This window comes from Monodon monoceros, unplaced genomic scaffold (genome assembly GCF_005190385.1).
Source record: "Monodon monoceros isolate NGI ecotype Baffin Bay Population unplaced genomic scaffold, NGI_Narwhal_1 Super_Scaffold_16, whole genome shotgun sequence".
NCBI classification, from domain to species: domain Eukaryota; kingdom Metazoa; phylum Chordata; class Mammalia; order Artiodactyla; family Monodontidae; genus Monodon; species Monodon monoceros.
The window spans coordinates 6,750,868-6,766,934 of record NW_021703772.1 but is presented as its reverse complement, the minus strand read 5'-3'; the positions used below and the strand labels follow the sequence as shown (position 1 = coordinate 6,766,934).

At 40.1% G+C, this 16,067-nt stretch overlaps 1 protein-coding gene across 5 annotated transcripts in view; it reads right to left on the bottom strand.

Moving 5' to 3' along the window:
- The window catches only part of USP40 (ubiquitin specific peptidase 40), a 90,961-nt gene that overhangs the window by 22,880 nt on the left and 52,014 nt on the right, over positions 1 to 16,067 (bottom strand). For all 5 annotated transcript variants that reach the window (XM_029225154.1, XM_029225155.1, XM_029225156.1 and 2 more), the window contains 3 exons: positions 12,661 to 12,714; positions 11,811 to 11,899; positions 10,217 to 10,303 (listed from right to left, as the gene is read on the bottom strand). In XM_029225154.1, coding sequence (XP_029080987.1) covers positions 10,217 to 10,303; positions 11,811 to 11,899; positions 12,661 to 12,714 — 230 coding nt within the window. The remainder of the gene's footprint in view (positions 1 to 10,216; positions 10,304 to 11,810; positions 11,900 to 12,660; positions 12,715 to 16,067) is intronic.

Here is a 16,067-nt window from a genome sequence, read left to right as displayed (position 1 = left end):
AAAGATACACACGATGCAGTGATTAAGTAAGCGCTTCTTAAGGGCTAGGTGGCGCCAACTCAGCAGGGAAAACCAGTTTCCAGTGTTCGCAACCAGGTCTATCTAAAAGTTCATCCACTTCCAGGACTGCGGTATGATTCCCTTCTTATGAGGACTAACAGTGTATTTTTGACCAGATATGATTAATTAGGCCGATTTCACAGAACTCTGACTCCTAGAGGAGATTAGCTTTTATTTATCATCTAAGAAACAACTGGTCACACATCAACTCATGAGGGAAGAATGATGCATACTGTGAGCTCATGGCACAATTCAATAAACGAGACACGATTAACAGACGTTTAAACAAGACAAAAATAGTCACAAAAAAACTCCCAACTTCTTGAGGGGAAAAACATTCTTAAATAACTTTAGGGCAAAGGAGTATGTAAAATTTCATTTATACTATAATAGAGCAGAAGGGAGTAGTACAAAGGATGATCACTGCTGCCCTGCTTGGATCAGGAGAAAAATGGCCAACAATCCAGACATCCCTGGATTAACAGGGGAACATTTAAATAAACTATGAGAGGTCTTAAAACAATTAAAAGGATAAAAGAGATTTATATTTACTGGTCTTAAAAGATCTTTAAAATATTTTGGTGAAACAAAGTTCTGGGATCCCATTTATGATTTTAAAGAAAACCATACAAGTCAAGCTCTTATTTCTACACGTACATACATACCCACACACTGGTACACACACGGCAAAGGTACGGAAGGATACACTCTACTGATGTGGATAAGATTATACTGTCCAATGACAACAGTGACTTCTGGGGAAGCGACAAGAATAGGGTGGTGACCAAGGGGGATTTTTAGTCCCCCCAAAGTTTAAAAAATAAGACTAAATCCACAATTACTTGTCTGACTAAAAATAAAAGAGACTCTAGAATTAAAGATTGTTTAGAAAATGATGACAATGACAACAGAGTACGTTAAAATAGGGAATGGGGGCTTCCCTGGTGGCGCAGTGGTTCAGAATCCGCCTGCCCATGCAGGGGACATGGGTTCGAGCCCTGGTCCGGGAAGATCCCACATGCCACGGAGCAACTAAGCCCGTGCGCCACAACTGCTGAGCCTGTGCTCTAGAGCCCACAAGGCACAACTACTGAGCCCTCGTGCTGCAACTACTGAAGCCCGTGCGCCTAGAGTCCATGCTGTGCAACAAGAGAAGTCACCGCAGTGAGAAGCCCACACACCACAATGAAGAGTAGCCCGTTCGCCACGACTAGAGAAAGCCTGCGTGCAGCAACAAAGACCCAACGCAGCCAAAAATAAATAGTAAATAAAATAAATTTATTTAAAAAAAAAAAAACAGGGAATGGGACCAAAGCCATATTCAAAGAAAACTGCAGTCTCAAAGGCCTCCATTAGTTAAGAAAAACAAGCAACTGAGCATTCAGCCTAACTGTGCTCCGGACAGAGGGAACTGCCGGTGTAAAGGGCTGCTTGAGGAGCAGCACAGTGGCCAACGCGGCCGGAGTAGAGCGAGCGAGAGTGATAGTCAGACTTTTTTTTTTTTTTTTTAAAGATACCAAAGGGCCAGATCACACAGGGCCTTGCAAGGTCACTTGGGGCTCCCCCCCTCACCCCGAGTGAGATGGGAAAGCAGAGCACGCTTGTGTGCAGAGGACTGACTGATCTTACACTTTAAAGGATTACTCCACTTCTTTGTAAGAACACACCCTGGGAGGTGTCAGGCTGGAAGGAAGGAGATCGGTTAGGAAGCTGCTGGAATAATCCAGATGAGAGGTGAAGGGGTGACAGCAGTGGAAGGAATAAGATATGATCAGATCCCAGATAAATCTTGATGGTAGAACCAAAACGATTTCCTGAAACACTGGTTCTTAAGTAAGAAAGAAAAGAATCAAAGACAATTTCAAGGTTTTTGGCCTAAGCAAGCAGAAAATGGGAGCCACCGTAATAGAAAAGGGAAATGTGAGTGAAGTATGTTGAGAGATCAGAAGCTCATACATATGAGTATGGCGTCTACGACTTGAGCACGAGGCGCTCAGAAGGCAGAGAGAAGAGGAAACACAGACTGAGAACAGGCAGGCCGGAGAGGTGGGAGGAAAACCTAAAGAGCTGCGGTCTTCTCAAAGCAAGTGACAAAAGTCATCAAGTATGTCACTGCTGCTGAAAGAGCAAGTAAGATGAAGACCGAGACCTGCTCACTGGACACAGCAACATGGAGGCCACTGACAGCCTTGACGGAGCAGTTTCAGCTGGGGGAAGGGGGGTGGGTGGGCACAGGGAATGACTGTGCCTGCAGTGGGTTCAGGATAGAACAGAAGAAAGACATACACATCGCACCTTTGAAAAGTTTTGTGGTTTCCGTTCTTTGAAACGAAAAAACACTAGTTACCCAAGGCCACATCCCAGGCACAAAATGACTAACCATCTTTTCCTCTAAGTAACTGTTGCCCTTCCAATGATATTTCTAGTCCCTCTTCACACTTCCAACTTACAGACCTAAATAAGATACTGAATTGCCCCCCAACTCCTGATAGCATCCAATCCAAAATTAGCCCTTATCCCTCCTTACAATCGTCTAGCACAAGTCCAAACCTTATCAGAGACACTCTAATGTCTGATTCCTATGATATGTATCACTTGCTGGCAGTAAGTCAATGATAAACCTTTTTTTAAAGCTAAAAAAACCCCAAAACAAAAAAATGTATTAAAGTTAAAAGGCAAATGAAAACATGGGTAAATATTTACAGCTTGTAACAAAGGGTAAAAAAACATTTTATTTAAAACATGTTTGGGGACTTCCCTGGTGGCATAGTGGTTAAGAATCCGCCTGCCTATGCAGGGGACGCAGGTTCTAGCCCTGGTCTGGGAAGATCCCACATGCCACGGGGCAACCAAGCCCGTGCGCCACAGCTACTGAGCCTGTGCTCTAGAGCCCTCAAGCCACAACTATTGAGCCCATGCACAACTACTGAAGCCCACGTGCCTAGAGCCCATGTTCCATAATAAGAGAAGCCACCGTGATGAGAAGCCCGCGCACCATAACGAAGAGTAGCCCCCGCTCACCGCAACTAGAGAAAACCTGTGTGCAGCAACGAAGACCCAATGCAGCCAAAAATAAAATAAATAAATTTATTAAAAAATAGTAAAAAATAAAAAAAAAGTTTTATCATGGAAAATTTCACACACATGCAGAGGATAGTAAAATGAACCCTCAAGTGTCCACTGCCAGCCTCAACTCCTGCTGCGGCCAGTCCTGTGTCTGTGCCCCGCCCACTTCCCCTGACTCGCTCCTCACATTCTTTGAAGCAAATGTCAGGTATCATTTCATTTGATATTCAGTACTCAGCTCTAAAAGATGAAGATTCTTTTAAAAAATGTAACTCTTACATAATTATAATATCTAAAAAAATTAAGAACTCGTAAATAACAAATATTCTGTCAGTGTTCAAATTTCCTTACTTTCTCTTAAACTGTTACTACAGTTCTTTTGGTTTGAATCAAGGGCCACATAAATTCCATACATTGCACCCACCTGCTATTTCTCCTAAGTCTCCTTTAACCTACAGGCTGTCTCACACTGCAGTTGATTTCTTGAAGAGGAGTTTTCCACTTCAGGACAGTGCTTAATGCAGGCCTGTGGTGCACTTGACAGGTCCCTCTGTCCCCTGTGCTTCTTATAAACTGGTACTCAGACCTAGAGGCTTGATCGGACTCAGGTCCAGTTTTCTTTTCTTTTGGCAAGAAGAGCACGGGTATTGTTTTGAACTTCTAAATGTCTGGGTGTGGCTCTTTTGGAGTTGTTAGCAGTTTTTCAGGATCCTTGCTTAGATCCATTAATTCATTAGAAGTTGAAAAACAGTGATAGTCTAAAATTCCTTCTTCGTTTTGTTAGCTGGGATATGTCTATTAAAAAAATCTTCTCATTATCTATTTGGTTGATGTGAGGATTTAGTTTGCAAAGAAAAAGATAAATGCTTGACTCTTTCATTTACGGTTCCCTAGCATCCACTACAGGTAAGCAATAAATAGCATATTTTTTAGGATCACTGTGAACTCATGGATTTTATGTATGTGTGAATCAATTTTCATTATTATTCCCACTGAGGTTCAAACTCTTTATCTTCAGGTTGGCTCCTGACTCTCTTTGCTGATCCCAGAGGTCTTTGCTAGCTATACTTTCTTCTGTCCTGATAAGATGTTCCAGGCTCATCATACACTTTCCTCACCTAGATACAGAACCAGCCATTACTCCGAGAAGCCCTAGTTCCTCTAGGAAATGGTATTGAGTGACCACAATCTGAATGCTGGGGTGCTTGCTACTACCAGGTTGATCATTGTTTCTATAAGCGATTTCAGGGGACAGAGCTAGTAAAATCATTTTTTGAAGAAAAAATATATCAGGTTCATTCTGACTCTTCTAATTCAAATTCAGGAGCACAGGGACTTCCCTGGTGGTCCAGTGGGTAAGACTCTGTGCTCCCAATGCAGGAGGCCCAGGTTCGATCCCTGGCCAGGGAACTAAGATACTACATGCCACGGGGCAACTAAGCCTGCGCGATCTAGAGCCTGCATGCCGCAACGAAGTGCCTGCATGCTGCAACTAAGACCCAACATAACCAAATGAATAAATAAATAAATAGAATCCACCAGAGGGCAGACAGCAGAAGCAAGAAGAACTACAATCCTGCAGCCTATGGAACAAAAACCACACTCACAGAAAGAAAGACAAGATGAAAAGGCAGAGGGCTATGTACCAGATGAAGGAACAAGATACAACTCCAGAAAAACAACTAAACGGAGATAGGCAACCTTCCAGAAAAAAGATTCAGAATAATGATGGTGAAGATGATGCAAGACGTCGAAAAAGAATGGAGGCAAAGATCAAGAAGATGCAAGAAATGTTTAACAAAGACCTAGAAGAATGAAAGAACAAACAAACAGAGATGAACAATACAATAACTGAAATGAAAAATACACTAGAAGGAATCAGTAGCAGAATAACTGAGGCAGAAGAACGGATAAGTGATCTGGAAGACAGAATGGTGGAATTCACTGCTGCAAACATAATAAAGAGAAAAGAATGAAAAGAAATGAAGACAGCCTAAGAGACATCTGGGACAACATTATACGCAACAAGATTCGCATTACAGGGGTCCCAGAAGGAGAAGAGAGAAAGGACCAGAGAAAATATTTGAAGAGAATTATAGTTGAAAATTTCCCTAACATGGGAAAGGAAATAGCCACCCAAGTCCAGGAAGCACAGAGAGTCCCATACAGGATAAACCCAAGGAGAAACACGCTGAGACACATAGTAATCAAACTGGCAAAAATTAAAGACAAAGAAAAATTATTGAAAGCAGCAAGGGAAAAATGACAAATAACATACAAGGGAACTCCAATAAGGTTAACAGCTGATTTCTCAGCAGAAACTCTACAAGCCAGAAGGGAGTGGCATGACATATTTAAAGTCATGCAAGGGAAGAACCTACAACCAAGATTACTCTACCCAGCAAGGATCTCATTCAGATTCAATGGAGAAATCAAAAGCTTTACAGACAAGCAAAAGCTAAGAAAATTCAGCACCACCAAACCAGCTCTACAACAAATGCTAAAGGAACTTCTCTAAGTGGAAAACACAAGAGAAGAAAAGGACCTACAAAAACAAACCCCAAACAATTATGAAAATGGTAACAGGAACATACATATCGATAATTACCTTAAACGTGAATGGATTAAATGCTCCAACCAAAAGACACAGGCTTGCTGAATGGATACAAACACAAGACCCATCTATATGCTGTCTACAAGAGACCCACTTCAGACCTAGGGACACATACAGACTGAAAGTGAGGGGATGGAAAAAGATATTCCATGCAAATGGAAATCAAAAGAGAGCTGGAGTAGCAATACTCATATCAGATAAAATAGACTTTAAAATAAAGAATGTTACAAGAGACAAGGAAGGACACTACATATTGATCAAGGGATCAATCCAAGAAGAAGATATAACAATTATAAATATATATGCACCCAACATAGGAGCACCTCAATACATAAGGCAACTGCTAACAGCTATAAAACAGGAAATTGACAGTAACAAAATAATAGTGGGGGACATTAACACCTCACTTACACCAATGGACAGATCATCCAAAATGAAAATAAGAAACAGAAGCTTTAAATGACACAACAGACCAGATAGATTTAATTAATATTTATAGGACATTCCATCCAAAAACAGCAGGTTACACTTTCTTCTCAAGTGCACATGGAACATTCTCCAGGATAGATCACATCTTGGGTCACAAATCAAGTCTCAGTAAATTTAAGAAAACTGAAATCACATCAAGCATCTTTTCTGACCACAACACTATGAGATTAGAAATCAATTACAGGGAAAAAACCGTAAATAACACAAACACGTGGAGGCTAAACAATACGTTACTAAATAACCAAGAGATCACTGAAGAAATCAAAGAGGAAATCAAAAAATACCTAGAGACAAATGACAATGATACACGACAATCCAAAACCTATGGGATGCAGCAAAAGCAGTTCTAAGAGGGAAGTTTATAGCAATGCAAGCCTACTTCAAGAAACAGGAAAAATCTCAAATAAACAATCTAAGCTTACACCTAAAAGAACTAGAGAAAGAAGAGCAAACAAAACCCAAAGTTAGCAAAAGGAACGAAATCATAAAGATCAGAGCAGAAATAAATGAAACAGAAACAAAGAAAACAGTAGCAAAGATCAATAAAACTAAAAGCTGGTTCTTTGAGAAGATAAACAAAATTGATAAACCATTAGCCAAACTCATCAAGGAGGGAGAGGACTCAAATCAATAAAATTAGAAATGAAAAAGGAGAAGTTACAACAAACACTGCAGAAATACAAAGCATCCTAAGAGACTACTACAAGCAACTCTATGCCAATAAAATGGACAACCTGGAAGAAATGGACAAATTCTTAGAAAGGTATAACCTTCCAAGACTGAACCAGGAAGAAACAGAAAACAGGAACAGACCAATCACAAGTAATGAAATTGAAACTGTGATTAAAAATCTTCCAACAAACAAAAGTCCAGGACCAGATGACTTCACAGGTGAATTCTATCAAATATTTAGAGAAGAGCTAACATCCACCCTTCTCAAACTCTTCCAAAAAACTGCAGAGGAAAGAACACTCCCAAACTCATTCTATGAGGCCACCCTGATACCAAAACCAGACAAAGATACTACTAAAAAAGAAAATTACAGATCAATATCACTGATGAACAGAGATGCAAAAATCCTCAACAAAATACTAGCAAACAGAATCCAACAACACATTAAAAGGATCATACACCATGATCAAGTGGGATTTATCCCAGGGACGCAAGGATTCTTCAGTATACGCCAATCAATCAACGTGATACATCATATTAACAAACTGCAGGATAAAAACCATATGATCATCTCAACAGATGCAGAAAAAGCTTTTGACAAAATTCAACACACATTTATGATAAAAACTCTCCAGAAAGTGGGCATAGAGGGAACCTACCTCAACATAATAAAGGCCATATATGACAAACCCACAGCAAACATCATTCTTAATGGCGAAAAACTGAAAGCATTTCCTCTAAGATCAGGAACAAGACAAGGATGTCCACTCTCACCACTATTATTCAGCATGGTTTTGGAAGTCATAGCTGCAGCAATCAGAGGAGAAAAAGAAATAAAAGGAATACAAATTGGCAAAGAATTAAAACTGTCACTGTTTGCAGATGACATGATACTATACATAGAGAATCCTAAAGATGCCACCAGAAAACTACTAGAGCGAATCAATGAATCTGGTAAAACTGCAGGATACAAAATTAATGCACAGAAATCTCTTGCATTCCTATACACTAATGATGAAAAATCTGAAAGAGAAATTAAGGGAACCCTCCCATTTGCCATTGCAACAAAAAGAATAAAATACCTAGGAATAAACCTACCGAGGGAGACAAAAGACCTGTATGCAGAAAACTACAAGACACTGATGGAAGAAATTAAAGATGATACAAACAGATGGAGAGATATACCATGTTCTTGGATTGGAAGAATCAATATTGTGAAAATGACTATACTACCCAAATCAATCTACAGATTCAATGCAATCCCTATCAAATTACCAATGGCATTTTTTTCAGAACTAGAACAAAAACCTTAAAATTTATATGGAGACACAAAAGACCCCGAATAGCCAAAGCAGTCTTGAGGGAAAACAACGGAGCTGGAGGAATCAGACTCCCTGACTTCAGACTATACTACACAGCTACAGTAATCAAGACACTGGCACAAAAACAGAAATACAGATCAACGCAACAGGATAGAAAGCCCACACATAAACCCACACACCTATGGTCAAGTAATCTATGACAAAGGATGCAAGGATATACAATGGAGAAAAGAGGGTCTCTTCAATAAGTGGTGCTGGGAAAACTGGACAGCTACATGTAAAAGAATGAAATTAGAACACTCCCTAACACCATACACAAAAATAAACTCAAAATGGATTAGAGACCTAAATGTAAGACCAGACACTATAAAACTCTTAGAGGAAAACATAGGAAGAACACTCTTTGATATGAATCACAGCAAGATCTTTTTTGATCCACTTCCTAGAGTAATGGAAATAAAAACAAAAATAAACAAATGGGACCTAATGAAACTTAAATGCTTTTGCACAGCAAAGGAAACTACAAACAAGACAAAAAGACAACCCTCAGAATGGGAGAAAATATTTCCAAATGAATCAACGGACAAAGGATTAATCTCCAAAATATATAAACAGCTCATGCAGCTCGATATTAAAAAACATACAACCCAATCCAAAAATGGGCAGAAGACCCAAATAGACATTTCTCCAAAGAAGACATACAGATGGCCAAGAAGCACATGAAAGGCTGCTCAACATCACTAATTATTAGAGAAATGCAAATCAAAACTACCATGAGGTATCACCTCACACCAGTTAGAATGGGCAACCCACTACTGGGCATATACCCAGAGAAAACCATAATTCAAAAAGACACATGCACCCCAACGTTCACTGCAGCACTATTTACCATAGCCAGGTCATGGAAGCAACCTAAATGCCCATCGACAGATGAATGGATAAAGAAGATGTGGTACATATATACAATGGAATATTACTCAGCCATAAAAAGGAAGGAAATTGGGTCATTTGTAGAGACATGGATGAATCTAGAGACTGTCATACAGAGTGAAATAAGTCAGAAAGAGAAAAACAAATAGTGCATATTAATGCATACCTGTGGAACCTAGAAAAATGGTACAGATGAACCAGTTTGCAGGGCAGAAATATAGACACAGATGTAGAGAACAAACATATGGACACCAAGGGCGGAAAGCAGCGGGGCAGGGGGTGGTGGTGGTGGGATGAATTGGGAGATTGGGATTGACATGTATATATTAATATGTATAAAATGGATAACTAATAAGAACCTGCTGTATAAAAAAATAAAATTAAATTTAAAAAATTTAAATTATAAACAAACAAATAAATAAATATTAAAAAACGAAGTCCACACACCACAACTAAAGATCACGCATGCCACAACGGACATTCCCACATGGTGCAGCCAAAATAAATAAATAAGTAAATAAACAAGCAAACAAATATTTAAAACAAACCTAAAAACAAATTCAGGAGTACAGGCTTTCTTTAACCACACTGATGTTATCTGCCTCTCCATTTTCCAAGACTGAAAGTCCCCGTTCTCAGTGACATTAACCTAATTGTTTGCTTTATCACACACACACATTCACACCTGTGTGTGTGAGATGTGTGTACACATAATGTAGAAACAGCAGAAGGAAATATGCCAAAATGTTAACATTAGTGGGATAAGGGATAATGAGGGGTTTTAATTCTTTTTGTTTAACCCATTTTTATATATCCCAAATTTCTACAATAAACATGCATTATTAGTAGTCAGACAAGAAAAAAGAATAATCTTATTTTTAAAACTACAGCTGGCTCACCACCTTTCAAGCAATCCAAACTATTCTTTTATTGAATACATAGAATTCTTTAATGCATATTATGTAAACCCTAACCTTAGGATCTCAAAATCCTAACACAGGTTCCCACTGCTCCCCATACCAAACACCCACAGACCCCAGCCATCCAAAGTAAAATTCCTTACATCTCTCACAGATATTGTTTCTTCTACTATGATCTCCATCTCTGTCCCAGGCTGAACATCGCTCCCCACAGCGAAAAACAGGAACAGCTAAGATCAAGATAGAGTTATAAATGCTATTTAATTTGAATTTCAAAATTCTATAAATATATTATTTATTTTCAAAACCGGAAAGCCAATGGTCATAAAACTTTAATAAAAATCTCAAATTATGGGGGCTTCCCTGGTGGCGCAGTGGGTGACAGTCCGCCTGCCGATGCAGCGGACACGGGTTCGCGCCCCGGTCCGGGAAGATCCCACATGCCGCGAAGCGGCTGGGCCCGTGAGCCATGGCCGCTGAGCCTGCGTGTCCGGAGCCTGTGCTCCGCAACGGGAGAGGCCACAACAGTGAGAGGCCCGTGTACCGCAAAAAAAAAAAAAAAAAAAAATCAGATTATGTAAAAACAAGTCTACGTTGGGTATTTTAAAGTTACAATTTAAACAATAATCTTGACTACCTAGAAATGTAAGATTCTTTATCACCAATGTTTTTACTCCTAAGAAACATCTCTCACAGACATTATTTATTCTAGTATGATCTCCATCTCTCTCTCAGTCATTCCTCAAAGAGATTTGCAATTACTATACACTAAAAGCATTAACTGTGTTTTTTCTGAGTCATTAGTTTGTGATCTTATTTTCTGTCCAGAGGTCCCATATACTTTAACTCCCTGGAACCCACAGGAAAAATGTAAATCTGATCTCGTCAATTCAGTTCTTTACAGCCCTATTTTTCCTTTCTAGCTCAACTGCACTTCTCATGTTTTTTCTCCTATGATCTTGTCATGCACTACTATTTGTTAGAGTTTGGGGAAGGACAAATTAAAGGGGAGGTAGTTGGGAAAACTAATGAAGTGGATTAGTTCCATATCAGGGATCTAGGAGCCATGGGGATCCTGATATGAGTTTAGCTTATCATGATACAGAGTCTTAACAGTAAGGACTTCATTATGGCTTTTGGACTGTAATGAAAGTTTATTAAGTAGGTAGGGTTCTAGGCAAAGGTCAACCTGATAGTATTCTGCAAATAAAATGAATACCGATAAAGAAAAATCTGCTGTGAGTCTATTATATTATTGCAGGGAGTAATTAAGTTCAAAATCAGTACACTGTATTTCATTAAATCTAAAATGCTGCCAGTTGTTACTTATTATTTTATGCACTACTAAGAAAGGAAGCATAGCATCAGCTCCAGTGCAGGATGCCACCGACTGTAAGATGGATCTTAATCTCACGGGTGTTAAAATACAGGAGAACAAGTGTACATTTTAGAATTTATGAATTATGGTGGTGGAAACTGGTGGCCACTCAACTTTAAAGATCTCCCTTAACCACAAAATTTTCACAGAAAAACAACCTTATGAATATACTCTGACATAGTATTTTTGACTTAAACACAGAGAACTACATGGATGTATTCCTAAATAAAAGGTATCATTTAAGGAAAAGAAAAATTTTAAGAAAAACAGTATTACTGCAGTAGTTAAGGAATGAATCATACAATTAAGAACTTCTGATCATGGTAAGGTTGGTTTGGGTCTGTCAGGTGATCTTTTACCTGAGAAGAAGTTGGTGCTTTTCCAGGACACAGTCCCAATGAACTCCCCATCTTCAATTCTGCTTCCTTCAAAGTATAATTGTCTGGCACTAAAGAGAATTTTGATAACATGGTAAATGTTATTAATTCCTACCTTTGGGCAAACTACTACACTGAAATCAGCCTTTCTTTGTAAATCAAGACTGTTAAGAAAGAAAAAAACTAAGTTATACTCCATGCAAAAGGATTATACACAGTTATGTTTGATCTTAGATTTTCTCACTCTAGGACGTATACTCTTGTTATCTGTACAGCAATGCTAAGAAATAACAGGCAGCTATGAATGTTCTAGATTCATACTTAACAAAAGAGAGCTGTTGTCTGCGTGGATTATGTAATATTCTGAATTGATTCATGCATGATGGACTAGCTTCTTCCAAGTTTAAAGCTGCTATGGTGACTACCATCAAAAGAGTAAATTAAGTCTAATGACAAGATGTGTTACAGAGGTAAGAACCAAGGCTCTGGTTACTGTGATAACTGGTATCACGATGAAATCAGCAAAACAAATAAAAAACTTTGATAATAAATCTAGAAAGATACAACTAGGGCAAAACCATGACTAAAATGCATGTCAGCTAATCAGAAAGACAGGTGTCTTCCTTTAGAAAACAGAAGTGTTTGATTTTTGGTTAGGACTGTCTGTAATTCACAAGGAAGACACCTGGGTGAAAGTCTGTTCTATAAACCAGTTTCTAAAAGGTAACTTAAGAACATTAGGTATTGGAAGTCACTGTTTAAGGTAAAAGTGTTGAGAAAGATAGGTGGCATGAGTAGGTGCCAGCTTTTGAAGGCTACCAAAAAGATTTACCTGGACAAAGAAGCTTCCCGTTTCTATCAATAGGCCTCAAACAGCTGTCCTCGGCTATAAATAAAAAGATGCCGGTTAGTGCAGCAAACAAAGAAAATCAAAGAGAGATGCTATACTGTGTTAATTAGCAGGAAGCTAAAAAAACAAAAAAACAAGCAAAAAAACCCAACAACAAAAAAACACGTACAGGCAGTCTTCCCTTTGCACAGCAGTGCAGGACCCTAAGAACACCTTGCAAGTTGAAACTGTGCACAGAAATCTTAAAAAAAAATTATGATTGTACCATAACCTTTAAATTTTTTTGTCAAAACATTAAAAACTCTGTCAGTTATACATGTACAGTGAAATAAAAAAAATAGCAAACTAATATTTACACTGTAATTTAAAACACTACAGAGGGCTTCCCTGGTGGCGCAGAGGTTAAGAATCCGACTGCCAATGCAGGGGACACGGGTTTGAGCCCTGGTCCGGGAAGATCCCACATGCCGTGGAGCAACTAAGCCCGGGCGTCACAACTACTGAGCCTGCGCTTTAGGGCCCGCGAGCCACAACTACTGAGCCCACATGCTGCAACTACTGAAGCCCATGTGCCTAGATCCCGTGCTCCGCAACAAGAGATGCCACCGCAGTGAGAAGCCCGTGCACCGCAACGAAGAGCAGCCTCCACTCGCCACAACTAGAGAAAGCCCGCACGCAGCAACAGAGACCCAACACAGACAAAAATAATAGATTAAAAAAAGAAAACACTACACTGAGAATTAAAATGTTTTCTTTGTAAAAAACACAAGAATAGTTTAAACAGGGATTGCTTTTGTCTCGTAGAGCTTGCAGTACAGGGTGAACATCTTCTCTAGCCCCTAATGATAATCTAAGTTTGGAACAGCTTCCAGTATTTTGTTTTGTACTTTCAATTTCATGAAATATCTCCAAGAGCTCCTGTAATATGAAGTTTTTCTGCCAGCGTCAACTCCTCTGGGATATCTTCATATACTTTTCATCACAACCACTCTCCTCACTCCTGTGAGTTTATGTTAAGTTCCTCTGGCTGCACATCTGGATTCTCTCAAATGACAGCAGTGCCAGCATTCCCACAGCCAGCTATTTCTTCTACAGCTCCATATACTTTTGTTTCTCTCTCTCTCTCTCTTTTTTTAATATATTTATTTATTTATTTATTTTTTGGCTGTGTTGGGCCTTTTGTGGCTGCGTGCGACTTTCTCCAGTTGCAGTGAGCGGGGGCTGCTCTTCGTTGTGGTGTGTGGGCTTCTCATTGCAGTGGCTTCTCTTGTTGCGGAGCACGGGCTCTAGGCGCATGGGCTTCAGTAGTTGTGGCTCTTGGGCTCTAGAGTGCAGGCTCAGTAGTTGTGGCGCACGGGCTTAGTTGCTCTGCGGCATGTGGGATCTTCCCGGACCAGGGCTCGAACCCGTGTCCCCTGCATTGGCAGGCAAATTCTTAACCACTGTGCCACAAGGGAAGTCCCATACACTTTTGTTTCTCTCCTGCACTTTCACCATTGTTGGCTACTTCAATTATCCATTCTTGTAAAATGTTACCTGAGTTTACCACTGGGAGAAAAGGAGGCAATAAACTACACACTTTGCTGTCTACGTGGTGAAATTAATAGCAGCTATGCACTGACCAATCACTGACAGGCTTTAAAGAGTGAAGTAACTGGCCACTGACCATGATGTACATGTTATTTCACAGTGATCTGTAGACTAAAGAGCTAGTAGCAAAGTTTGTACTTTATGCAATTACTCAGTTAATATCCAGTGGCAGCTGAAATCTGAACCATGCTGCTGGGTAACGGTGATGAACGGTGGCAACTGAAATTCATGTGTATTAGAACTGCACAGACTCTGCCTAGATTTAAAATAAGTTAGGTGATTTTTATGCTTAGTTATTAGTAAATGGATTAGGGCCAGTATGCCCTGTTTTTGAGGATGCAAAGACTCCTGCTTTGTGGGAAGAAGTATATTAGGTTTTAATTCCAAACAATTCTTACCAAGTTGCATATGAGGTGGGGGAATTCAAAGGGGTGGAGGCTTCTGAGAGGGCAGGAATGCCATGGGCCTTAGAAGTTCTATCTTTATCTGAACAGAACAGAATCTCTTTGAGATTCCTGAGTTCTAGCCCTTATACTACAGTAATGTGAAGCCAGCATAGAATTCTAATACAAACTCCTTGACAACTGAAACAGCTTATGTAAAAGAGTTCTCCAATTTAAAAAATGTTAATTTAAAATACTGTTTTTTAAAAAAATTCTCACTTTCATTCAACACACACCATGTATCTTCTATGTGCCAGGCACTGTCCTAGAAGCTGACAATAAGAAAAACAGCCATGGACTCCGCCCGCAAAGAGCCTCATCTAATGGGGGAGGTGGACATTCATAACACAAAACACAGGTAGTTACAGTGTAAGTGCTACGAAGGGAAGGACAGGGCGTTAGAGTACGAGAGACAGATTAACTGAGATTGTGTAGCCAGGGATGACGGAAATAACATTTCAGCTGAGACCAAATGAGTGACTGAAGTTAGCAGATGAAGAGTAAAGGGAACAGAGTTCAAAAAAGATTACAGGACTAAGAAGTCGCAGGGGGGCTTCCCTGGTGGTGCAGTGGTTAAGAATCCACCTGCCGATGCAGGGGACATGGGTTTGATCCCTGGTCCGGGAAGATCCCACAGGCTGCGGAGGAACTAAGCCCGTGCGCCACAGCTACAGACCCTGCGCTCTAGAGTCCGGGAGCCACAACTACTGAAGCCTGTGCGCCTAAAGCCCAAGCTCCATAACAAGAGAAGCCACCACAGTGAAGAGCAGCCCCCGCTCTCCACAACTAGAGAAAGCCCACGCGCAGAAACAAAGACCCAACGCAGCCAAAAATAAATATGTAAAAACAAAAAAACAAAAAACCTCCCTCTGCTTTAAAAAAGAAAAAAAGAAGTCTCGGGAGTGGAAAAGAGCCTGTGACCAGAAATTCCACAAAGTCAGCATGGGAAGTACGCTGTGAATAAGCAGGTGAGTGGACTGCAAGGAGGTCAGTTAGGCAGTGGTCAGACGAAGCAGGTTCCTGTAGGCCAGGAGCCCGCAGGCAATACACTACTGAGTACAAAGAGCCCAACAGGGCTTTCAGCAGAGAGTGACGTGATCTGACTCACCTATGTTTAAGAAGATCACTTGCTAGGTAAAGAATAGTTTGGAGGGAAGAAGGAGTGGAAGAAAGGAGATCTGTGACATGGCAAGACAACAAACTATTAATTTTAATAAACCATATATTCTTTTTTTTTTTTTTTTTTTTTGCAGTACGCGGGCCTCTCACTGCTGCAGCCTCTCCTGCTGTGGAGCACAGGCTCCGGACGTGCAGGCCCAGCGGCCATGGCTCACAGGCCCAGCCGCTCCGTGGCAC